Genomic DNA, 26,566 nt, shown 5'->3' with positions numbered 1-26,566 from the left:
TCTGTGGATGTCTCTGAATAGAAATGATGGATGTGGACAGTGAACTTCATTGATCTTTGATAAAAGCATTTCAAAATGGAATGTTGATAAACCATGGTCAATGGAATACGTAGTTGAGATGTCTCTTTATTTTCTCTTGTATTGATATATTCTATTGAACGTATTATTAGTTCTGAACACAGCAAAGGGCAGTGATTACAGCCACCAAGTTAATGATTCCTAGCATCCATCGTTCTGTAGAGGTTTCACACAAGTTGGGTTCAAAACCAAGTTTCGTGTGACTTGAATGATAGGATTAGATTGAATATTCAAGCATTTCTGTTTATCAAACCATTGGAAACGAATGTTTTTGTGCAGCATCAAATTTTAGTGGTTATTGTATGTTAGTCTGGTATTGCCTCCTTACATCACGTTGAGGTTGTCATGGAATATTATTAGAGGAGCATGCATGTGATGTATGAGTGGCTAGAGTTATGGTGATTCTTACTGTGCTTGTTGTGCTGATGTTTCTGAAGATCCAATGGCTCCCACTTTGCTATTTGCTGCGACTTTGTCGTTTGATCGCTGCAGAAATTCAACTTCATGGTTTGGGCTTTTTCGATCAGATTTCGTCCCATTTTCTGATCAAGGGCAACGCTGCCACCTTATTCTGTTGGGTTTCCTCTGTTTTGTTGCCCTCCCCTAGCTTCGTCGGTGCACCTATATGAACATGCGATTTCTTGAGCTACCTTCAATGGAAATTAATCCGAGTAATTGATTGAAAAAATCAAGAAAACAGGCGCAAGCTTTTTGTAAGCAAATAACATCTAGGATAGTATCTTATAATGATGTATCATCCTTCTCAGTGGTGGTTGCGGTGTGCTCTGTCGTCCTTCTTCTTGCCCCAGTCAGCCTCGAATGCAACTCAGCAGCAGCAATCAAGAAATGAACGGCCTGGATTGGAGTCAAAATCTCAAGCACACCTTTAAGAGTTCTCAGCCGCAGATCATCAGCCTTTTGCAAGATTTCCATCAACCTTTTCTCTTTCGCTGCCAGAGTTGAGTCAACTCGCTCTTCCCCAACTTCACAAGCCGTCTCCGCACTCCTCAGCAACTCACTCACCTGAACACGTCTGCCTGGTGTCAAACATATCTGTACCATCAACTCATATCAAGATCCTTCAAATTATTTAAGATTTTGTGCTAGCATAAGAGTTCAATCACGTATTTATTTTATTCTTTATTTTCAGCTAAAACATTTTTAAAAAAAGTTGAGAATTATTAAAAATTTGAATTCGAATTGCATCAAAAAGTCTATTATATATTTTTTCAGAAAGACTTATTATATTAAATATATTATTTTCCATTAGAAGTCTGATGAGCCAGTTTCTTTGCTAATTCCACGCAAAATCATGTTTTTTTTTTTTTTTTTTTGTTTGCCGTGAATCCGTTTCCTTCTCTGAAAGCCCAGACACGGGTACAAGGATATGACAATTTCTCTTTAAGAGCTCTCAGCCGCAGATCAAATGCCAGTTGATGATCACATGAATCTGTTTCCAACTTCACGTGTCTGGTTGATCGGACGGTGAAAGGAATTCCCTGATTGCCTTTTGTTAATCGTATCAAGGAGCATCAAACAAGCTGTCATCCTCAGACCCAGTCATGTGTTGCCTAGCCTAGCATAGCTAGCCAGGCTTGGGTTGTAAAAAACCATACCATATATAATTTTTTTTCGTTGGGTCTCTACTCTCTGGAGTCCTGTAAAAAAAAAAAAAAAGAAGAAAGATAAAGAGACCCTGGACGTATACCAAAGTTAATTAAATTTTTTATTAAATTAATATAATTTAAATTATTTTATTAACATAGATGGAAATAAAATCAATTAGTTGACAATCCAATTAAAATTATTATATATTCACATGTTTAAAATTTTTGGATAGTTTCTGGTATAGAAAAAAATACTGTTGATTTTTTAAAAAATATAAAAATTAAAAAATAAATACTTGAGATACAAGCATTCACTCACGATGGGGGTTTGTAAAGCACAACACTACCATGTCGAGAGAGGACCCTTTATGTTAAAAACTGCCACCCATATGAAATTGTTGTGCTCGCTGACTAACACCAACCTAGTCGTGATTGAAAACATGATTAGTATTGTGGTAACGATTGTTTTTTAAATAATTTTTTTATATTGAAAAATATGTTAATGATATTTTTTTATTTTTAAAAAATTATTTTTAATATTAGTACATCAAAACGATCCAAAATGTACAAACCATATTAAATTTTAGTAAAAAAGTTTTTTTTGAATTTTTTGGGATCGCGGTTTGCACCGCGTTCCCAAACACATTTTAAATAATACAGTTAAATATGATCACTGGAGGTTTACATAGTCGTTAACTTCAGAGCTTGGGAAATTAATCGAGGTGTGCGCAAGCTGATCCGGACATCCACGTTAAACTAAAAAAAGAAAAACAGTTAAGTGTTGTTTTATGGTATAAATATTAATCGATTTATTCATCACATTATTATCCTATATTTGGATTATTATTATTATTTTTTTAAAAAAAAATCTTTAATAAACATGTCAGTTCCACGTTAATGATTCATCTAAAATCCAATATAAAAGAAATTGAAATGAAAATTGGCATAATAATATTAACTTTGAAAACTTAAAATAAAATCGTTCCTTTCATCTTAATTAAATAGATGGGGACGTGCTCCCCACCAACTATAATATGTGATGAATGCAATGATGATAGAGAAGAAGGTGGTTGGACGATGTTAGATGGTCGGGCCATTCTAATTTTGAAGTATTTTTATTTTAAAAGTATTTTTTATTTTAAAATATATTAATTTTTTTATATTGTTTTATATTTTTAACATCAGCATATCAAAAACAGTAAAAAAATATCAATTTGATGTCTTTTCAAGCCAAATACATCTTAAAATGCACCCAAACATCATTTCAAATACAAAAATAAACGGTATTTAAAACGTGTTTATTTTTGCGATTCAACTTGTTTTTTTAAAATGTTTTTGAAATTATTTTTTACTTGAATAAATATAAAATTGATGCCTTCTTAAATGTTTTTTAACAAGACGGTCTTAAAAATAAAAAATATTTTTTTGATGAATTTTTAATTGAAAAATAGTCTTATAAAAGCATTCTTGGAAGGTATTATTATTGTAGATGAAAGTTTAAGGACTTTAATTGACTCAATTATAATGGATAAATCATCACTTCAGCTACTTACCTATTTTTATTATTATTGTTATTATAATTTTTTAGTTGTTATTATTATTATTATTATTATTATTATTATTTTGTTGGTAAAAACATAATAAAAGGAAATCTAAGGTTTTCCAATTTTTAATTTTTTTGAGGTTCAGAAATTTGTCGATGGATTTTATCGTAGAAATGTACAGATTCCCACAAATGGATTTTGCTGAGGGACCAAAAATTTATATCAAGCGAGTTTGACACCGGCAACAAAAGACCAATCTTTTTGGTAAGTTTAAATGAATTTCTTGATGAGATGTAGATTACAATTATAAAATAAAAAAATTACTACATGTTTTGTTTTTATTTTATTATAATATTAATTTCAACTATAATTTTAACCAAATATATTGAACATGCTTTATGCTAGACAAGAAATTTAACCATAGTTTTAATCAAACACATATTTTAATAAATTAATCACAGTTAAAAGTTATTTTTTAAAAACTTTATTTTTAAACCATTACTAGAAAAATTACCACAATATCAAATATACTTTTAGTTTAACTAATTTTAAACTCGACTTAATCATACTATCATGTAAGGAGATTTTAGGATTAAAATGTTACAACGAGTTTAATTAATGATAATATTAAATATTTAAATTCTATGAAGAAATAAAAAAAACAAAAAAAACTTTAATATTCATTTAAACAATGAAACTCCACAAAACAGACAATCATCTAACGGTTAGATGGCTTTTTTTGCATTTCTAGCTATCATTGGTTTCCAGAGGGGCACTGCTGTTCATTAAACTCTCCAAGAGATTTTCTTCTTTTCTTTAAGTTTGCTGGATTCAGTTAGCTAAGTTAATCCAGTTTAATTTTCTTAAAAGATATCGTTTTGGTTTTTCTATACAAAAGCTATAAAACGATATTATTGTAGATAAATTTATAAAAATAAAATTCCTTGAATTTGAGTTCCTTGTTTCTGCAGATGTTTTTCAGTGGTCATAGGAGGATGTTAGAACCATTGAAAAATACATAAAACAATTTGAAAAGTCACTTTCAACCTCGTTAACAAGCCATTGTCACCCCCTAATGACATCAACCTGCACAGCCTTTTCTTCTTCTTTTGTGTAAAAGGACAAGTGGGCTAGTATATCTACGTTTGAATTTCTTTCATTGCTTGACAAGAAACAGAGAAGACCTTGACAGAGTCACATGTAGAGGATTGAGGAATAGAGCAAGAGAAACCATTAAGCAAGAAGAAAAGAAGAAACAAACAAAATAAGCCTTTCGACTTGCAGTTTGGACCCGCCAAGCAATCACTGTTTTAAGAAACAAGAGTTGCTGCTGACCATCCATCATCTTCGTTTATTTTCTCGACCCAAATTCATACCTTTCTTGAAAACGACTCTCTCCCTCTCTCTTCTTTTTCTACACTTCTCGTGTCATTACTGTTTATCACTGGAGCAGTTAATAACTTAATATTAGCTTTCAATCAAGCACAGCATTTTTCTTATCGTTTTCGCCTTTTTGGTTTTGACTCGTCTACATGTATCTTGTGGTGGTGGTGGCTGTGTCACGTTGTTCTAGCTAACCTCTCTCAGCACTACTGCTTCTTTGTCCAAAACCTACCACTTTCACATGGGATTGTTCAGAGCTAAAGGTGTGGTCTACAAGCCTGTGGAGAATGTTAATCTTGGCCCTGACAGTGATGAATTCTATCTGCAAGCCAATGTCAAAGGTTTTCGTTTTCAATTCCATCTTCCATCATATACTTCACTTTCGATTGCTAAGGTTCTTTTGCATATAGCCTTATCACAGAAACAATCAAGGTTCAAGTTCAATATGGTAGGGTTAAGTTGATGAGTTTTTGCTGATGAGATATTTGTAGACAAGTTTCAGTGTTTTAATCTCGAAGCATTGAGATTCATTTACCATTCTATCATTTTATAGGCAGAGAATCTTGAACCAACATATCATAACTATCAAGCCAGCCATGCTTGGATGTTCTTTCTCGCAAAATTCTCGACTTTTTGTTAATTTGGTACTGAAACTAGCTGTTTGGACAGAGATTCTATCAAGTCAGGTTGCTTGAACAGATCTTCCTGCAGCAGAGTACTTTTGTTTGTTTGATTTAAATAATGTTTACAATTTATTAATCCTGGAAACAATGATAGTGAAATCACTTACTCTAGACTAGTTACGTTGTGCTTCAGGTCCTTTCTTCATCATTTAATTAAAACCATATTTACCAAAAGCAGAAACTTCTAGGCAAGCTATTGAAGTCTTGCTTAGCATATAAGCCCTTCTGCATATGCCTATACTTGCCTGAATATATTTGTTGCAGACATATGCTTGAGTTAATTTTCATGCTGTTTGGCTAATGTGTGCATGTATATGCTAAAATTTGCGTCTGTTTCATAAGCTCCTCGCATGGCTGGATTTCCTGTCAAGATTTTCGCCTGGTTTCTCGAGTCGCGGATTTTTGGAACATTCCTGCTGTACATTTTGAAGAGAAACAATCTGATTCACAAGGTCTGTCTTTCCCATTTTTTTCATCGTGGTTTTTTTTTAGTAGTAGCTCAGTTCTTAATTTCGTTCATCTTATGAATGACCAATCATGCAATTACTAATTTGTTACATTTCCTTCCTAGTTAATTGTCAACATTTTCTTTCACTTTTGCATTTCTAGTTAATTGTCGGCATCTTCTTTCCCTTTTGCATCAAAATTTTACTAATCATTGAATATAATCAAAACCATATCAAGAAACATCACCTGTACTTTTCTGAATCATCTTTAAGGCTTAGACTACCCTAGGGTCCACATATTCCTAAATGTACATGGTAGTCGTTATTGGTGCAGCTAGGTTACATGCATTTGCTGTCAGAGCCTTAAAACTTGTTTACATTTGTGACCCCACATGCCCCAATCCATCCACAGCTACCTTTTTCGTAACTTCATTTCAAAGCTCTCTCTTTTTCCTCACCAAACTTAAATCTGCAGAAGCATGTACTTAAATCTTTGTAATAATATTACCTTAAATGAAATTAAAACAAACCGATTATGATCCATTATAAGCTCCTAACGTGAAAAAAATTAACCACCAACAAATTATTCTGTGTCTCTTTGTCAGGGAATGGTACAAAAGAGTAATGTGTGAGTCTTAATGGCCGTACTTTTGTCTCAAAATACAGCCAGTCTATGTGAAACAAAACCTGCACTGTCTCATTCAATCTAGTTGTCAAGAGTTCCACTGGATACCTGGCGGTAGCTTTACTGTTTCCTTATTATTATTCATAGGATCCAGTCCTCTCGAATCTACTGCCCATGAGAAGAAATTTACAAGACATAATTAACTAATCATATTTTTTTGTCCAAATATACAGAATGTGTGCATAATTCATTGAAATTTATTGATGTAGAATTTTTTTTTTTTGGTATTAGAATAATTTAGAGTCAGATATTGGACTTCAAAGGGTTTTTGTTTCCAGTTAGAAATCTTACTTGCGAATGTTCTAACTAGGATTCAGCTATGAGCGCTTTTCATGTAGAATAATGTAAGCTTCCCAGTAGATATATATAGAAATGGTCTGAATTCAAGAGCCATAATTCGACATCCATGTCACCTGGGGTTTCAAAAATGAAAGTCAAAATCAAACTGGCATAAACAGATATTCTATGTATACACATCTTGCAAGCTGTTCCCATGTATATTAGAATCACATTTTAAGGCCTCATTTTTCCTTCATAGCAAGGACAAGCATTTATCTCACATTGAATTTTGATATTCTATGTCAAATACTCGTGAATGCTTGCAACTCTTGCAGCTAGTTACAAATGCAGAACTGAAGGAATCGCCTGTGTACGTCCCTATGCATCCATTTGAAGGTAGGTTCACTACCTTTAAGTTTCTAACTCTTATACTATCTTTGATACTGTTCACAAGCTGTAAATTGGTTATAGTTACAGAAGAGTTAGCATTGATTACGTCTTGAAGAGGAAATTCTGGTCTTACAGGATTTAAAACAGTTATACCATTATCAGCCATTTGTATTTCTTCCATTGGAGTTCCATGAGAAAGATTTTGATTTGAGTTCATCACTGCAGAGCTCAATGAACAAGAAGTCAAGCACATAGATTCTGGTCTATCACCGTCTGAGCAAGTTCAGCAGGCAATTAACTGTCTGCCTCTGCCTTCAGAGAAAATTGTAAATGGATTGAAGCCATCTTTCCGTCACTGGACAATAATGGATTATTCTAAAGCCTACAGCTCAGGAGAAATAACTCCATGCATGGTACATCATTTCTTAGCCATTTCTTTCATGAAATGCTCTTTTCCTTTTTTGTTTGAGGTTTCAAATGTAAGCGCTGTAACTTGCGCATACATTTGAAACCTCAAAGGTCTAATTACATGGTTCAAAGAATTTCTTTCAGTCTCTTTTCTTGTTGCCGACAAGTTTGTCATGTAAATTATGTCAATGCAGTTTATACTGCAGTTTTCCATAAGTTCTTGATGCTTTTCTCCTTAGCACAGGTTGCAGAACAATTAGTAACTGCCATCCGTGAATCTTCCAGTCCTCCAATGGACATGGCATTTTTTATTAATTATGATGCTGAAGATATTTTAAGGCAGGCTAAAGAATCAACTCGTCGGTATGAAAGAGGTAGTCTTAATTGAAACTCATGAGTAAATCTTTGCATATGAGAATATAGCAGTTTCATTCAACCCTCTTTCCATCAATGGTGCACTGTTTATCTCGTGAAAAGTATTGGGTCTGAATTTATTGATGGTCTCATTCTTCTAGTTCACTAGTTTATATTAGTCGCTTTGAGCATGCTCTGAAACTCCTACTTGTTCTGTTTCATTCCAGGGGAGCCAATATCAGCTCTAGATGGAGTTCCAATTGCAATAAAGGATGAAATAGACTGTAGCCCTTATCCGACAACAGGTACTTCATCAATGACCATGTTGTTTATTCGAAAAATTGCTCCACTTGATTCTTGTGCTTATAAATACTCTTTTTGTGTGTTTTACTGATGATGTAAATTGAATTTTCTAGGTGGGACAAAGTGGTTGCACAAATTCAGATCTTGTAAAGGTGATGCTTGCTGTGTTATGCGTCTCAGATCATGTGGTGCTGTAATTATTGGAAAAACCAATATGCATGAGCTTGGAGCTGGAACAAGTGGAATAAATCCTCACTACGGGCAAGACTAATCTTCCTTTCTCCACTGATAAATTTGAATAATATCCTACATGAAACGTTGAAACTCGTAAACCCAAAGACATTACGATCTCTTGTTTCTTGTAACGTCATAAATAAATTATACTTATATGTTTAACGCATCTGAAAGATTATTAAAGACAATGATGGCATTTCCATAATTATGAATGTTGTAGGGCTACTAGAAATCCATACAATCCTGGCATGATCTCTGGAGGTTCATCTAGTGGATCAGCTGCTGTGGTAGCTGCAGGACTTTGCCCTGTTGCCCTTGGTGTTGATGGGGGAGGTAATTTAAATCCATCCTTAACTGGAAAACTCTATTGTTATCAAGCTGAGTTGAAGCATTCTCACTAAACGGTAATCTTTCTTTGGTTTTATATGTAGAATAACTGAATACAGTAGCTAATCACGGAAAAAGAATAACACCTGCAATTGCCATTTCCCAGTTTATGAAGTCCATTGCTATGTCAATAGGCAGACACTAGCTTCATTCTTGTTTTAACTTCCCTGCGAGTATTTTCTGTAATTCCTTGAGCTAAGAAAATCAATCTTTCTTTTCTGCAGCAACCCAAGATTTCCTATGCAATTAAAATATTTCTTAACAAATTAACAAATTTATGTTTGATTGAAGGTTCTGACGTTTATGCCAGAAAATTCTTCAAAATTGTTACTTATAGTACCATGTATCATGTCAATAATCTCTAAATAAATACATCTTTCATCATAATGTAATCAGGATCCGTGAGAATGCCTGCAGCTCTTTGTGGTGTTGTTGGTTTCAAACCAACTTTCGGGCGTGTACCTCACGCTGGGTGAGAGCTCATTTCTATCTTGATTTCATTTCATAAATCTTTGGATTTCTCAATGCAGATGAGTTTTCGATGTCGTGAAGATAAATTTTCCATTTTTTCAGTGTTCTTCCTCTGAACTGGACAGTTGGGATGGTAGGAGTATTAGCAGGCACGATAGAGGATGCGTTTATAGTGTCAGTGTCCTCTCTTAATTTGAACTTTTTTATCTGAGTTCTAAGCGTCTGTTTGGATGCCATTTAATGATTTTCATGTAGAGTATAAAGTATCTTTTTTTTTTATTTTCCAGTTATGCAGCTATAAATGGCCCACTTCCTTCCCATGAAACCTCTGCTATACCGCTGGTAAGAAACTGCTCCGCAGTTTTCTTTACATGTCTGGGAACTCTTTGAAAATGGCCTTCTAGACTATTTCAGAGTAACATCTGACAAAAGACAATCTTTTCTCTCTTTGTTTCTGAAACTATCAGCCAAAGGTATACTTCCCACTGCTGCAATCAACAAATTCAGTGTCAAACGTCATATTGGCAAGATATGGGGAGGTTAGTGGATTTTTCAACCTTGGATTCGCTATATGTTGTTGTCTCAAGTTACTTTACACGCACCGGATAATTCTTCTGATTCCTTTCTTTTATTCTTTAACCACTAAACGGGTCCCATAGTGGTTTAGTGATTGCGGTGATGATATTAGAACATGTTGTTCCCAAGCATTGGACCAGCTTTCTGAGAAGTTTGGGTGGAAGGTATGGCAATATAATATTAAATATTTTACAAATTTTGATGAAAATAAATATATTTTCTCGAATAGAATGTTGTTATTGTAAAGAAACTTGTTTACAATATTTTCAAGGAAGCTCTTCATTAGTTTCGTCCCTGTCCACTCTATGCTAATGTTTTATGGCCTCTTACATGCAAGACTGTAGATGTTACCATACCAGACATAGAATCAATGCGCCTCGCACATTACTTAACAATCGGATCTGAGTGCACTGCTGCACTTGGTTCTTATCTAGAGAAGTTGTATGTTACCTCTGGCTAACACATTTTCATCCTTCTTTTCAATAAAACATTTTAAAATATGGATGATGATATTCTGTGCTCTTGAAATAGGGATAATGCAGAATCAGGATGGGATTTAAGGGTAGCACTTTGTGTATATGGTTCTTTCAGTGGTGAAGAGTATATAAAAGCTCAGAAACTCAGGTGCATTACAGCCTAAATTTATTTAATTTCTTTTATGCTTACAGTTGGAATTAAATTTGATGGTAAATCAAATGCCAGCTTCCTGTATCAGTAAATTCTGAGAATCTATCTTCAAATGCTGCATTTTATATTAACCTTTCTGGTATTTATCTTGTGGTGACTTCTTGTTTCAAATACTCCATTACTGAAGCTTTGTGTAAAGTACATATCAATGGCCAGATTTTCTGTTCCACTCCAAATCTACACAGTACCTCTAGCGCTATTAGTTATCTATGACAAAGTAATTCTACTGTTTAGCTGGCCAGTTTTTCATTATGGTAAAGTGTTAAAAGTCCTAAACATTGGTTAGTATATTCAGTTCTAGCAGCAGCGGGTTCATGCAAAAGTTGTTGAAGCTTAGGGCTATTTCCCTCCAAACCCCTGCTCGTATTCTGTAGTGAATTCTAGTATTATGTCATAATATACTTTTGTATAAATTCTATCAAAGTGTTCACAAGTCACTTTCATTGATTCTGACTTCAAGCTCATCTTTAAACTTCAATAAGCCAATCACTTGTCATCAGCATTTTGAGTCATCATCGAATACAGATGACTTCCCAGTGGAGTTTACTTGTTAGTTATTAGCCAGTCACTTACCATTTTGACTCCTACATAATTATTCATTTGGTTGTCCTCATTTCATGAGTACGTGAATGATACAAGATTCTATGTATTTGCAGGAGCCGGCAGATGCAATTTCACAGGAATATATTTACAAAAGCAGATGTCATTGTCACACCGACAGTAGGGTATTGTTTTCTCCTTTTATTGGTGTTGTACACGATTCCCTATATTTGTTTTGAAGGGCTCAGGTTACTCTATATTCTTCTTGTTCTATACTGTAAAGCATCTTGGATGTATGAAAAAGTGAATTTTGACATCAAAATGCTCTTCCATCTTCCGATGCTTAATGTTCATCTGTTCAATAAAACAGCGTAACTGCATACCCAATTTTCGATGATGCTCTCAAGACTGGTGAGCTGGACTACATTAATGGAGGTATGAAGTTCACGACATAACAAGATTTTAACAGAAAATGTATCAAATTGCTTTACTGTACATGAAAGTAGCCAAATACAAATACAATTGAATAATCACTCAAACCATTTTCATTGTTGCAGCTGCACTAGTTCGGTATCAGATAGCAGGAAATTTTCTGGGATTGCCAGCAGTTACCGTTCCAGTAATGATCTTTATCGCTGTCTCATCACATCGGTATCAGTTTTCTTCTGCTAACCTGAATTATGTATGACAGGTTGGATATGACAAAAATGGGTTGCCTATAGGCCTCCAATTTATCGGAAGGCCATGGTCAGAACCAACATTGATCCATATAGCTTATGCTATGCAGGTATATTATCAGGTTCTGAGATTTAGATATTTGTATTATTTCTCTCTTTGGCCTTCAATTTGAATCTTTAAGTTTCGTATTAAAATGTTCACAAGCTTAACAGTGCAAGTATTCACAAATTTAGCCATGTGCATGATATGCTATTCTAACTTTTTTCGGAATCCAGAGATGTATTTCCAAATAGCATTTAAATTGATTAATTAATCCATGGAGGAATCTTTTCTTGATCACTTGTACAATTGCAGCAAACCCTTGCAACTCTTGTGAGAAATGTTTTGAATGTTGAAGATCTTTTTATACGAGGCTCATGCTATTTATTCATAGAACTGATGTATCAAGTATTTTTGGTTTCAGACTCTCTGCTTTTCAAAGTACAGAAAACCACAGGTTTTCTATGATTTGCTCAAGAAAGATTAAGTGGAGGAGGAAGCCTCGTTAAATGGAAGAGGGTCTTTCAATTCTCAACGTGCTTCTACACCCTATCTTTCTTCTTTATCTTGGTGAAATGTCAGAAACATTTTGGTGTGGCTTGCCTGTTTATCCATGGCATTTAGTCGCTGGTTATTCACATTTAAACCATGTATTTTACTTTTGTTTTTTTCTATTAAAAAAAAACCATGCTGTTACATATTTATCGTATTATCTATAACTAAAATACATTAATATTTTATTATAGACTCAGTTATTATAGATTATAAGTCGTTTCATTATGAATTGTACTATTTGATACTTAAAAAAAATTATTGTGGACTCTCACAGTGGATTGCATTATTTGAGTTTGCTTTTTGCTAAAAGTATTATGGGTTGGGAAAGTGCAATGGCAGAATAGTTCTTACCACAAAAAGTTACATAGACTGCCAAGGATGAGGTTGTCTTTTTGATTGAAAACAAAATAGTTAGTTTGGATTTTGGTGGGGTTGCATGACCCAGGCTGCAAACACTTGGCAATCAGCTAGACCCTCACGCCTGACAGCAGCTTAGCAAACAGACACTTGGTGCTTGGGCTGTCAAGCCCTGGCGCTAGGGACAGCCAGCGAGCCTAGCAGCATCACCAGACCGCAAACACCTAATACTTGGCTCCTATGCCCTGGGTGCTAGGTAAACTCGCATGCCTTGTTGAAGACCCGACGAGCAGGTCTACAGGCCCGCGCGTTGAGTGAAGACCCAGGTGAGCTAGTCTGCAGAGCCGCGAGCATGGGGTCTGCAACCCATCACGCCTGACTCTGCAAAATTGTGTGCTGGTTGTAGATCCGCACACTGGGGTCTCTTTTTGACCCGCGTCTTAGGTCTGCAAACTCAAACACGTCTACAAACCCTGTAAAGAAGAAAAATAAAATAAAAATAATAACAGTTATTATTATCATCATCATCATCATCATCATCATCATCATCATCATCATCATCATCATCGTTAATAAAAAAATTTAAAATAATTATTACTATAAAAACTTTGGCTAGAAAAGTTCAATATTATTATTAATATGATAAATATTATTATTTGTATTCAAAATATTATTATTTTTATTATAATTAAAAGTATTAGTATTAAAAATATTATTATTTGTGATATAAATATTATTATTTTTATTATAATAAATATTATTAATATTAAAAATACTGTTATTTTTATTATAATTAATATTATTTATATAATAATTAATAAATTTGTAGAAAATATTATTAATATTGAAAAACAATAATAGATTTGATTTGAAGGGTAAAATTAAGAGTTATTATTACTATTATTATTATCATTACCAGATTTTAAAAAAAACATTATTACTACCATAGAAGAAAAACATATATTTTTTAAAAAAAGATTAAAAAATATAAGAATTTGAAAAAACAAGTTAAATATTATTATTATTATTATTATTATTATTATTATTATTAAATTCATTAATATTATTAAAATTAAAATAAATATTAGTACTATAGAAAAAAACATAAATTTGATTTTAAAGGTAATCAATTATTATTATTATTATTATTATTATTATTATTATTATTAGTACTACTACTACTAGTAGTACTACTATTACTACTATTAAGACAGCTTCCAGACCCAAGAAACTTGGGGTTGGAGAGGTGTATATGATCCAAATTGTTTGGGAGGGGCAAGAGTGTAAACTCAAGTTTTTTCGGTCTTACAACCTTGTTGGACCCAAGACATTTCAATCAAGTGTCCAGACCCAAAGCTAAAGGATCCAATATCCAGACACAAGGTTCTTAGGTCCTGCGTTCTAACCCAAGTGCTAATAAATCTAGATTGCAACTAAACTCAAAAATTTTGGATATGTTATTATGAAAGGTTGAAAGTTCTTTGGTCTTTCTTTGTAAACAAACTCAATTCTTCTGGGTCTTAAATTTTTTAATATTTTTTTATAAAAATAAAAGGGTATATAAAAGCAATCAACAAAACTAAACCTCGTCTTTTTTTCACCTCTCCAAAACAGTCAAACTTGTTCTTTTTTCGTTGCAAATTCCCTATTGGATTGTTGCTTTCGTCTTTATAACCAGCCAAACAGGTGTGAGAAGCTACGAGACCTCGTCAGTTCAAGAGGAATACATCCATATTTGTCGAAGTTTCTAACATGCATGTGGATACACGCAAATGCAAACCCATACACGCGAACACTTGCACACAGGGATAGGGATGTGCAATGTATACACGTATGAATCTGGAAGGCACCAAATGATAACAGGAAGAACATTATTTCTTATGTATAAATATATTTTTCCATGGATGATCTGTTTGTGCAAGAGGTGATATGTATATAAATACAACTGCAGATTCAAAAGAAGGAATCTGCATTTTTTTTATGACAAGAATGAATGCTTTACAATGGAAAACTTATTACCTAGTGGATTCCTTATATGTCATTTTTAACATATACTAGTTTTCATTTGGAGCCCTACTCTGACCTCTGGGGAAAAACTTTCCAAACCCACTTCGGGTTTTTTCAGAAACAAAGCTCGAGTTTAATGATAATGACGACTCCCAATCACCGCCATTCTTTAATCTTAAAGCACCTCCGGTGACTTGGATAGCCTCAGAATCTCTACCTGAAGATTGATTTCCAAGATCTAATCTCCACCGTTCACCATTCTCATGATCCTTTGATTCTTCACTGCTGACATCCGATGAGTTATCAGAATCAAGCAGGTCTTCCAAAGTTGCAAGAGATTTCAATTGAAGACCAAGAGAAGATATGGTTTTCTGGCACTCGGCAAGTTTACTTGCAGCAACAGCTAGCTCTTTCTCCTGCGCCATGAAGCAGAAGATATGAATACCAAATTAAGAAAGCAGGTTTTTTAGCAAATTACTCCTGTTCTTTAACCGAGTTATGTTTAACAGATCATGTCATGATTAGCGTGCATTCAGATATACAAAGATTTTAGGTATCTCACATCAATCATAACTGTGATACCAATTGGTTTTTACAAGACCGAATATGATTCTGACAAAGGATGTCGTTGAAAAATTCATGAAAGGAAAATCTGAAGGTGGCTTTGAAACCTTTTTTTTTTCTTGTAAAGGTAAAACTGCACGTTTTAATGGAAATTAATCCAAAAGCATGATAAAGAAAATATTTAATCTCTTCGAGATATAGTTTCTAATAATTTAATCAAGTGGCTAACTAAAAGAAGATTATTGAAAAGAACAAAAGTGCAACAGGGACCATTGCTTTTGTAGAACATTTGCAATATGGAAGTTAATTTGAAATGGACAATGAGTATAAGATATTAGATGGAGAGACTTGAGTTTGCAAAATTTAAGTTTAATTGGCTTGTAAATCGGCAGGCAAGAGGGAATATCAACAATGGTATTACTAGTCTAAACATTACCTCTCATGAGACTTTGAAATTTGAAAAATAAATAAATACCAGTTGAATTATCCCAGAATGCAGATCACTATGAAAGGAATTCAGGACATTTTTATTCCAGAAAAGTACAGTGACGGTAGGTTTATTTATCAATTAAATTCCACAATTTGGGTTTTGCATATAACAATGCAGGGAAAAGGTGAGTTTGAATCTTCATTTTATAGCCTTGTATTTTTCACAATACATTTGCCATTCTGTCAAGCATTGGCTTTAAAAGGTCAAATAACAAACAAGCAATAAAAAATTGTGAATTCACAAAATCAATGTTTCAAAGAAATCTGTTATGTGTTCTAGTTGGTGAGCTCACGCCACAATTTAGTTGACTTGGCTTGTTATAAGTTGTTGTAACAGAGTATTGCGGCCAAGATGAAAAATGCAAGGGGATCAATATGTATTGCAGTTTAAGGCACCAAAGACCATGTAAGTGGACTCAATTAAAATTAAATGCAACATTTATGAATTTGAAATGGGAATAGATATCGAGCTTCAAGTGAGTCTTAAGATACTGACCTGTGTTATCTTCAACTCTTTGTTAAAGCTGGCAATACGCTTGCGCTCAATCTCATGCTGGAGCTCAACTTCACATTTCATTTTTGAGAGCTCATCCTCCAACTCCTGGCTCTTTGCAGCATTTTCAGCTGACAAAGCACGCTCCTTCTCAACCTCTGCATCTAATGAAACAATTTTAGAAAGCAAGGTTTTGATCTCAGCTTCAGCAATTCTGAGTTGTGATTCTGTCTCTTTTCTCTTTGAATCAGATCGCTTTATCTCTTCATCTCTAGCTTGTCTTGATTCATTTGCAAGAGTCAACAGATCTTGCAGATCCTCCATCTTTGCATCTGCTTCCTTCAGCTGACTCCTTAATGTCTCAAGCTGCCTCTGGCATTCAGTCAAGGCCATTTCTGATTTAAATTTTTCTTCTTCCATCTTATCCAACTTCTCCTCCAGTTCAGTAGTCCTGTTAATCATGGATTCAAGTTCTTCTTTCAATGGGTTTCCGCTACCATTTCCTTTATCTGATACAGATCCTGCCTCAAGGTAAGAAATTCCACTTTCTGTATCTGGCAAAGCTGCAAGTCTTTCCATTTCCAGAAAATCATCCATGAGATTAATTTCTAAAGAAGGGACCATTACGTTTCTTCCAATAGGCCTCTGCTTCTTGGATTGATCAAGTTCGGTAGCATGAGCACATGCCCATGAGTCGGAGCAAATTTGATCACGTTCATTCATTTCCAAGCTGCTCCTTTTGCATGAATCACTTTCAATTGCCAGTAGCCTCTCCCCATTATCAGATTGGCTGTCTGTGAAAGACTCAGCACAAATTGAAGAGGCTGTTAAAGATTTATGATCATTAGCAGCTGATGCTTTACGAGCAATGGCTTTCAACTTGCGACACTCAGCTTCAAGTTTAGCAAGCTTCTTTATACTTTCCAGTTGTAGTTTGCTTGCTGTTTCAGCAGCCTGGGTGCTCAAGTCCCTCTCCAAAATTCTAACCTGTATCTCCTCAGCTCGAGAAAAGAGCTCACGCTTAAGGGACAAATTCTCTTTCTCGACAGCATTAAGCTTTTGCCATAACTCAGAATCAGCTGACGCAGTGGCATCACCTTTTGCAGTTTGAAGTCGAGCCTGGAGCTCAATGAGCCGGGCCTCAAGCTCAGACTTTGTTGATTCCCATTCGCAAATTTTCTTGGTAACAGCTTCATTGATCCTTCTCTCTTGCTCTTCTCTTGATTGTCTTAGCTGCCTCACACACTCCTTAAGTGCTGCATCCAGATGAGAAACTCTATCTTCAAGTCCAGAGTTCTTCTTAGTAGCAGCCTCAATTTGTTGCTTTAAAGCTGACAGTTCTTTTTCAGCTTTCTCCCACCCTAGAATTTGAGGCAGAAAAATTAATAATAGCTGATAATACAGATATTTGAAGAAGGTTATAGATCGCATCTTAATTAGGATAAGAAAAGGGACGGTGTTAGAAAAAAATAAAAAATAAAAAGAGGTTTATGGACAATCTCTAAAAAATGCCATCGATTGTTTTCTTTTACTTTTTTGTTTTTTTTTTAATGGCCGGGTTACACCATAGAGAAAAGCCCTCCTTCAGCTTTAATCCCTCCCTGCTCTTATACCTATATCATGGGAGGGATTTAACAGGTATCTCGGAACAACACTAGCTTTACAAACTGGGGTGGCCTTGATATATATTTTTTATTTAACAAGTTTGTATTCTTCTAATTTAGAAGAAACCAAACACTAGCTCAACCTTGAATGAGAGCAGGAAAAAAAATGGAATAAATACCTGAAACTGCTTCTTCTGCAACTTTGGCATGCTGCTTTACCAACTCTTCTTTGGCACTAAGGTTCAGGAGAGCAGTAGATAGTTTATCTGTTAAGGTCCTCACATTGTCTCTAATGTCTTCATCAGTAAGTAAAGCTTCAGATGTAACTTCTGGTGATTGAGGATTATGAGTTGGATATACCTTTGCCAAGAAGAAAGAAAGAAAAATCAGAATTTCTCCAGCATCAATCAAAACAAGGACACAATGATATAATGGAGAATCAATAAGACAATAAGATATTCAATTCTCAGTTTCAAAAGCTTACCAGAGATTTTATATAGATACAGGAAAAGGAGTAGGCATCCTTTTAATAAGAATAGGAATTCCATCCTACTAAACAGAACCTAAAATGAAACTAAATTGATTGTAGAGAGTTAAACGGCAGGTGCCAGCCTAATAAATTAAGATTCACAGAACAAAAATCATTATCCCTGATCCATGTAGAATCAGGATGGTGAAGAGACTAAGTGGGTGATGTAATATGAAGATTCAAGCCAAGCGGAATTCTACTGGTTAAGATTCAAAAAGTATAGGTATCCTCCATAGACAACTGCTCAAGGGATCGTAAACACCCATTTCACCTTCATAATGGAAAGGAACATATTTAAAATATGGATATGGTCCCACATGAAACTGCTGTTAATTCTAATTGTGCTTCTTCTTCTTCCACTGAAACTGAATAGATGATGCATGCCTTGCAGAGCAGATGCAATCCATACTAGAGCATATTTCAGATGGTTGAAGAAATTTTTTTGGGCAAGTTTGAAATTATTTTTAGCTATGTCCAAGAAGTTTCAAGTCAAGTAGGAGCTAGCCCCAGCAACATCCAAGAATCCGTAGAGCAAGTATGAAACCGTGTTCAATCTTCACATCACAATGAGGAGGAGTAACAGACAGCAACACTACAAGTGAAGAGCCTGAGCAACTAGCAGAAATTAAAGAAGATGCTGACGAAACTTTATGAAAGAGATGGGATTGTTGGAACTGCAAAGAGTTCAAGGAATTGAATTCACTATTCAAACTTTACTCACTCTATTAAGGAGAAGATGGACTCAAGCCTAGGCCATAGATTCATACTAGTCAATTTAGAAATGCTCATTTATATCTGAATTGCTTCAGCCAGCCTCCAGAATTAAAGCTGTAGAAAAAAATGCTCATAATTTTTTGCAGTGATATTCTGTCAGAAGGCAAAACCAAACAAGCACTTCAAGCGAGCAACACCTTCACGGTCTAACAAGACAATACAAAATAAGAAGGATTCTGCTTGGAGGTGCGGGAAGAAACTATCCTAGGATAAGAACAGCAGGATTCGTTTGGGAAATTTCTTTTGAGAGTATTTTTTGTGAACTCAGAAAGATGAGCAAAAGGACATAATTTGAGACCAATCTTAAGAGTGACAGGACATGACAAATACAGCACAAAAAGAAAATCCTAAATTGGGAAAATCCATTCCAATATCCAAAGATCACTCCCATTTGCTCTTCTTTCTCGCTTTTTTCAATTAACACAGAGGTTCAAGGGGTAGCAATGTGCAAGAAACTCAAAACCCAAAATTGAACCAACCTGATCATCAGAGAATCTTTCAGAATGAGAAGAGATGGATCCTGAACTCTCTGTCTCCCCAGGACTCTTCTCTGAAGACTTCCTTCTCCATAACCAACTCCTCCTGTCCATCTCCAATGCCACCAAAGCATCACTATCCCCTCTCACAAAAATCCATTATTTTCATTGTGTAGCTACAAATAAACACAAACACCCAGCATCATTAAAGAAAACACCAACAATCTTAATCCTAAGATATGACCACCAAACCAAGTGTCTGCTTTGAAAACTCAGTAGTTCAAGGATACCAAACAATGTAAGCAAGCAAACGGAAGAGGTCAAATCCAACTGTTACAAGCAAATAAAAATGAGTAAACTTTTTGGTAAAATCTTAACTTTGCTTTGAATTCACTCTCCACAACCAATCTAAAAACAACGTCTCAACTTTTTGCAGAAAATCATGTTCATCCAAAGATGGATATTATTGATAACCCTTTTGAAGTTTGGTTCTTTATCTATCAGCAATTACTTGAGACATAAAGTTTTGAACAACTCATCAACTGGGCACCTACCAAATCCCCAAGTTTTACGCCATGAAACGAGTGTCATGGAAATAAAGAAGAAAGCCGTAGATGGATAGAGAGAGAGTCAGAGAGGACCGCATGAGAAAAGCTCTACACTGCCTCGTAGCCAATAATAGCCCCATTTCTCTTCAACAAAAATATCTATCTAAAAAAATTAAGGCACCGATTGTTTTTTCCGTGCAAGATCACTTCTGAAAAAGTGAAAAGATTTAAAGTTTTTTTTAATTATTTTTTTATATTTTTAAATAGTTATAATATAATGATATTAAAAATAAATTTTAAAAATAAAAAAATATTATTTAATATGTTTTTATTAAAAAACACTTTAAAAAATAATCAAAAATAACAAATAATAATTAAGACAATAATACTTATCTCAAAAAATCAAAAAGTTAAAATTATTAAATTATTAAAACAACTAAAAATCATGAGGGCGGTTTAACGGTTTAATATATTGTTTTAATTATTTTATATTAATTTTGTGTCTTCGCTCGAGTGATTAGTGTTAACTATATAACATAGATGCGGGTTTTCATTTGTGTTTTTTTTTAAAAACGCAATTAAACTTTCTTTTTTATTTGTTTTTTTATATTTCTTGAATTTTTTTAAATTTTATTATTTAATATAAATTTTTTATTAAATTTTATTATTAAGTATTAGGTTAATGGTAAATCAATTTTAATATATTTTATCATATAATATAATATAATATAATACTTCGACTCAATAAAATTTATAGCCCAATTCAGAATTTAGTAAAGTGATTAAATATTAATTAAACAATGTAGTCAGTTTTTCAATTTTAAACATTTATATTAAATTTAATAATAATACCAAAACAATTTTGACCGTCTAAATATTATTTTTTTACTGTCCAAATTCTGGGTCCATGCGATAAACCAGTGAGTTTCTATGAAAATAAAGAAGGGAGATTTTTTGGATAAAATATTGACCGATGAAAAAAAGTTGAATAGCAAAGAAAACAAACTGTGCAGGAAGACCTGAGGAATGTCGGTATAAAATGCAGCTGTTTAAATCGCGAGATTTTTTTTATTATTATTATTTTGAGAATATCTTCTTTTCAAGATTTTGATATTTTTGTTTTCTTTATTCTATTAATTAACGAGAAGTAGTAAAAAATCAGTGTAGGGCCGCCTGGAAGACTAGAGATATTGTCCTACATTAATTTTTTGATAGTAACAGGCGAAACAAAAAAAAAAGTGAAATTAATTATTGTATTTTTTTAATAGACTTTTTTATTTGATTATTCAAATAAAAAATGGCTTTATTCCCTCCTGTTGTTGTTGGGATGTGAGTGCCCACCGTTTTTTCATTTGATCGACTGTTGCCTGGTTACATGTCCTTCTCTCGTTTTTTCTTTCCCATACTTCCTTGAATAAATAAATAAAGGAAAAAGGAAAACAATATTAATTCTGGAGATATTTTATCTTCAAGGTTGTAATTATTGCTTAATGGTTTCAAAACATCATGTAAGCAAACTTTATTGTACCATGCATGCATGATATTTTTTTTTAGTTTAACGTTGGTATCCGGGCCAGTGCCTCAACTAATCTTACAAGCACTGAAGTTAACGATCATGTAAGTTTTTAATAGTCTTGAGGTTTGTGAGACTCGAACTGATAATTTTTAAGGAATAAACTTAGAGTATGAACAGTTAAACTACACACCATAGAGTTTGATATTATACTATAATGTGGTGTTTGTAGCATGTATTAATCATTTGAAGGTATAAAAAATGAATAATTAGAAGTTTTCTTCTTCTTCTTCTTCTTCTTTTTGTATTCTTAATCGAGCGAATACGTGTGGGGTTGATGGGATTTTTTTGTCGTGGAAATGCAACTTGCAGATAAAATATATTCGAAACGATGAATGGTGGTGTTAGGGTTGAGCATTTTCGGTTCGGTCCAGTTTTGAATCAAAATAAACAACCAAATCGATTTTTTAAAAAAAAGTTTGAACCAAACCGAAAACCGGTTCAAACCGATTAATTTTGGTTCGATTTTTTTCCCTTCCAAACCAGTTCAAACCGATAATTAGTGACTAGGAAGACGAACCCGATGTCTTTCTTCTCTTCTCCTCGTTTAGAACATCACTCTTAGCTAAGTCATTGATATTATACTATTAAAGGCTGAGTTAGACAATGACATTTTAAACATCTCCTATAAGTTTGGTAAACTTTCAAGAAGCCATAATCCATGTATCTCATCATCAAAGTTAATACCCATTGTAGTCAACTCATTAATAATTCCTTGAAACTTGTTAAATTGATGTTTCATCTTGGTATCTCTATGATATCATCTGCTTTATCGCATATAACTTTAGGTTTACAGAGAGTAAAGGAATGAGAGAAAAATTAAAGCAAAGAAGAGTAAAGGGAATCAAAGCAGAGACTAGAGAGTAAAGGGAGAAAAATCAAAACAGAGAGTAAAGGGAGGTATATGTAGAGAAGGGAGCAAAATGAGAGTAAAGGGAGAGAGAGATATGCAGAGAAGGGAGGGGATGGGACGGATGATGGCTGAATGTGACTTTAGGGTTAGAAAACATTGTATTTATAGTCGATTTTTTTTAAGTGTTGGCTGGTTGAACAGGTTCAGTTTGGTTCAATCGGTTTCAGACTTTAGAAACCAAAATCGAACCGAACCAGAATTTTTTTCTGATTTTTTAATTGGTTAATTCGGTTTTTTTTCGGTTTGGTTTTTTCGATTATTTGTTTTCCGGTTTTCTCGGTTTAATCGGTTCATCAATTTTTTTACTCACCCTTAGGTGGCGTTATGCATAGCATTTCTCATTATAAAAAAGTTACTTGCCATGGAAAGCTTTTTTTAATGAAAATTTTTATTTATTGTTGTTTTTTAAAGAATGGATATTTTAATTTGAGATCTTTTAAGTAAGATATCAATATAAAGAATTTGAGTTACATCTCATTGAAAAAAAATACTTACTATATCAATATTTAACAAGATTTTTTTTTCAAAAAAAAAACCTTAGCCTTTGATTACCTTTTCCACCCTCAAATTTTTTTTAAAAAATAATTTCTAGAAAACAATAATATTTATTAAAACAGGTGTGCACGTGTGATTTAAAAAAAAATTCAATGACCAGATGAAAAATTAAAAGAGTGTTTGGGAATGGGATTGAAACTATGTTCTCTTAAATTTCAAAATTTTTTTTGATAATTTTTTTTTATATTTTCATATCATTTTGATGTGCTGATGTCAAAAATAATTTTAAAAAATAAAAAAATATTATTTTAATGAATTTTTAAACAAAAAACACTTTGAATTGCCACCACAATTCTAAACAAGCAATAAATAGAGGATTTCCCATCATTTATCCAAAATTTCATTATTAAAAAAATAAAAGACAGAAAAAAGAAAGTTGTAATAGTTGATTGAAGGGCATTACTTGGCATCTAAAAATCTGGGTACCAACTCAAAGGAGATTTTTTTTTCAGTTTTCTATTTTTATTTTTTTTTTGTTATTTTTTTATGATTTAAACATTAGCATTTACTTGATTTTAAATTTATCTTTATAAATTATTTCGATTTACTTTCTATAAAATTACTATAATCTTAAATAAATATCTTAACAAGTGCTTATTCTTGTTATCATATAATTAATTAAAAAATAATTTAAATAATAAAGTTTTTAAATTCAATAGAATCCATAACACAAATTATAAATTTGATGGGTTAAGCTTTAAAATTCAAATTGATCTAATATATTGTCGTTGCGACATTAAAATAAAAGGACTACGGGCTTTGAGATAGCCTACGAGCTTTGAGATCAGATGATAAGACACTCTTAGATTCTCGTGACTTTGGATTTCGATTTCATTTTCGTTTTCACAGTTCTTGTCATTGGAAGCTGGAAAATCGCCCCGCATTCTGAGTTTTATCTTGTTTTTTTTTAATCAGAAATGATAAAATAAAAAAAACAAAAAAAGTGAAAAGAAAAATCACAACTCGATGCTTTTTATATATATTGTTACGATAATATAACATAACTTGAAAAATACTTTTTTGTTAAGTCAAAAATGCATTTCAATATTAGTTTTTTCTATCACTGAATACATAATTTGGTATCATATGCGAACACCGATTCTCTTTCAATCAGATAAATTTTAAAATAGATAAATTAACAATTTAAAATGGTGTAACTCAGCTAGTCAGGTCCTAGATTTTCTTTCTAAAAATTACCAGTCCAAGTCTTATAAACCTCAGGGCTATTAAAGGCTTACATTGTCGTTAATTTCATGGCTCGTGGGATTAGTTGAAGTGCATGCAATCTGATCTAGATATCCTCGTTAATAAAAAAAAAAGAAAAAGAAAAAAAAGAGATAAATTGACACCTAAAGCATGATTATAATCCTATTTGGTTTTATTGTTGATAGTATGCCAGGGGAGTGATCATTTATATTTATCCCTTTCCTTCTTTCACTGGTCTCCTGTCCATCACTCCATTGAACATCTACTCATTCATGTGCCACTGCATAGTGCATGGTCGCGAAACTTTGGTGATCCACAGATGTGAGATGGGATGATATTATTTTAAGAAATTAAAGGTAGTAGCCCTTAAAATTTTATCCTACTTTTTTTAAAAAATATACTAGAACACAATTCTCTTCAAATAAATTTATTAGAAAAATGATATTCAAGGAATTATTCAATCGTGTCATCGTTTAAGAAGAGTAGAGCTTTTTATAACAGTGTTAACAATTAATGTATGAATAATTATATATTAAACTAGTGTATAGATTTTTTTAAAAGAAAACATTTATCATTAATATTTAATAAAAACAATATATATTTTTTAACTATAACTTTGTATATAGTTTTCTCAAATTTATTTTTCTTGTTTTTTTTTCATGTTAGTGCATGGAAATAATCAAATCATGGTTTTAAATTTTTTACATAAAAGCTTTCTTTCACCGTCAAATAAGATTTTATTTAAGAAAACAATGTTTCCCACAAAAAAAAATATTTTTTCCTCATGATAGAAAAAATACATGAATAAAGAAAATGAATTTTTTAATTCAAATTATTGAAGATTTTACAATATGTTCTTCTAATTGTCATTACTTCTTATTTAATAAATCATGTTTCCAATATAAAAAAAAACATGTTATGACCAAAACAAAACAAAAGGTTGTATAAATAAAAAATAATCTCGCCTAGAAAAATACATTTTCGTTCATTATTTTTTCATAAATATTTATTTTAATTAAAATATAATTAAATAAAACTAGATTTTGAAAATCGATCGATGCACTATAGCCTAGTTTAATCTAAATCAAGATCAGGAACATAGACAGACATGAAATTGATTTTGATGAATTTTGATACGAAGCATCGCAGTCCAGTACATAGAAAGATCGGGCAAAAAGTTTTTTGTCCTCTCCCAGGAGAAAAGCCTTTTTTATATTCTATTTAATATTTATATTGTTGAGCGGCGAACCCACCAACAGCGAAAAGAGGAAGAGGGGCAAATTATTGGATCTGTGGCTCTTTTTGTCAATGGTGCTGACGTGACGTGCAGGCATGATGCATCATTGAAGTTCGATCTTCTTCTTGTAGGTCCCACTTGTTAATGGTATCTGTTTAATTCATATTTTTCAAAATGAGAGTTTAATGCTGTGAATTTTGGTGCGTTGTGTCATTGTAACCAGACGCCATGTCGTGGGGCTGTCTTGTCTTTCCAGTAAAATATGATTTTTGTATACCATAAACATAAACGTGTTTATATATAATTTTGATACCTTGTCTCATTGTAACTAGACGCCATGTCGTGGGGCTGTCTTATTTTTCCAGTAAAAATTGATTTTATACATACATACACACACAACTCAAATTATAAATTTAAATAAATTATCTTTTTTTAGTTAATTGTTTTTAATTTTATATTTTAATATTTTTTAATTTTTCTTCCTATTTTCTATGAGATTTTTTAGCCGTTTTAAAAATAACACGGGCTATCTTTATTTTTTAACCTTTTTTGAATTTAATTCTTTGTTTTTTTATTTTTAAATTAAATCAAATCAATTAATTAAATATAAGTATATGATTCTTGCTTTATGCTTTTTTTTTTTTGTTGCTGCCCTATACCGTGAATAATTTTTTTTTATTATTTTAATTTTAAATTTTTCTTATTTGAAAACATTGTATTACTGAAATAATTTTTTATATTAAAAAAATCCGTACCGAACACAATATTTGTCATCTAGCTAGTAAGTACTAAACGACGAGTTAAAAGACTCTTCTTTTCTTCATGGGACTTTCATGCATGTAGCGCGGAATGAAAAATTATTTTACCAGACAAAGTTAATAAAATCATGTATTGGAATAATACATTTTTTTTTT

At 32.8% G+C, this 26,566-nt stretch overlaps 2 protein-coding genes across 3 annotated transcripts; one reads left to right on the top strand and one right to left on the bottom strand.

Moving 5' to 3' along the window:
- Window positions 1-4,380: 4,380 nt before the first annotated feature.
- Window positions 4,381-12,540, top strand: LOC133693996 (fatty acid amide hydrolase-like). The gene is made up of 20 exons (XM_062115393.1): window positions 4,381-4,953; window positions 5,638-5,747; window positions 7,041-7,101; window positions 7,321-7,508; window positions 7,748-7,877; window positions 8,085-8,162; window positions 8,274-8,421; window positions 8,615-8,727; window positions 9,178-9,253; window positions 9,355-9,426; window positions 9,540-9,594; window positions 9,720-9,791; window positions 9,912-9,992; window positions 10,166-10,269; window positions 10,360-10,452; window positions 11,172-11,240; window positions 11,426-11,490; window positions 11,613-11,674; window positions 11,747-11,842; window positions 12,197-12,540. The coding sequence occupies exons 1-20, from the start codon at window positions 4,854-4,856 to the stop codon at window positions 12,257-12,259; spliced, it is 1,836 nt and encodes a 611-aa protein (XP_061971377.1). The 5' UTR covers window positions 4,381-4,853; the 3' UTR covers window positions 12,260-12,540.
- Window positions 12,541-14,541: 2,001 nt separating this feature from the next.
- Window positions 14,542-20,323, bottom strand: LOC133694794 (filament-like plant protein 3). Of its 2 annotated transcripts, none has more exons than XM_062116488.1 (5): window positions 20,175-20,323; window positions 19,624-19,796; window positions 18,021-18,201; window positions 16,241-17,598; window positions 14,542-15,107 (listed from the first exon to the last, which is right to left on the bottom strand). In XM_062116488.1, exons 2-5 carry the CDS (start codon window positions 19,732-19,734, stop codon window positions 14,739-14,741), a joined length of 2,019 nt encoding a protein of 672 aa, XP_061972472.1. In that variant the 5' UTR covers window positions 19,735-19,796; window positions 20,175-20,323; the 3' UTR covers window positions 14,542-14,738. The 2 variants fall into 2 exon arrangements, with proteins under 2 accessions (XP_061972472.1, XP_061972474.1); XM_062116490.1 differs by lacking the exon at window positions 20,175-20,323 and adding an exon at window positions 19,999-20,168.
- Window positions 20,324-26,566: the final 6,243 nt, after the last annotated feature.

The sequence above is a fragment of the Populus nigra genome, chromosome 5, assembly GCF_951802175.1.
Source record: "Populus nigra chromosome 5, ddPopNigr1.1, whole genome shotgun sequence".
In the NCBI taxonomy this organism is placed as follows: Eukaryota; Viridiplantae; Streptophyta; class Magnoliopsida; order Malpighiales; family Salicaceae; genus Populus; species Populus nigra.
The sequence above is the reverse complement of the archived record's forward strand: the minus strand, read 5'-3'. Positions and strand labels throughout refer to the sequence as shown.

Bases quoted from the DNA above. Each gene is read 5' to 3' on its own strand.
- LOC133694794 (XM_062116488.1), bottom strand. From the start codon at position 19,734: ATGGACAGGAGGAGTTGGTTATGGAGAAGGAAGTCTTCAGAGAAGAGT. The intron at 18,202-19,623 runs GTTGGTTCAATT...TTCTTGGCAAAG, and splicing joins AAAGATTCTCTGATGATCAG to GTATATCCAACTCATAATCC. The intron at 15,108-16,240 runs GTCAGTATCTTA...TTCATGGCGCAG, and splicing joins AAGAGTTGAAGATAACACAG to GAGAAAGAGCTAGCTGTTGC.
- LOC133693996 (XM_062115393.1), top strand. From the start codon at position 4,854: ATGGGATTGTTCAGAGCTAAAGGTGTGGTCTACAAGCCTGTGGAGAAT. The intron at 8,728-9,177 runs GTAATTTAAATC...TAATGTAATCAG, and splicing joins CCTTGGTGTTGATGGGGGAG to GATCCGTGAGAATGCCTGCA. The intron at 9,993-10,165 runs GTATGGCAATAT...CTTACATGCAAG, and splicing joins CTGAGAAGTTTGGGTGGAAG to ACTGTAGATGTTACCATACC.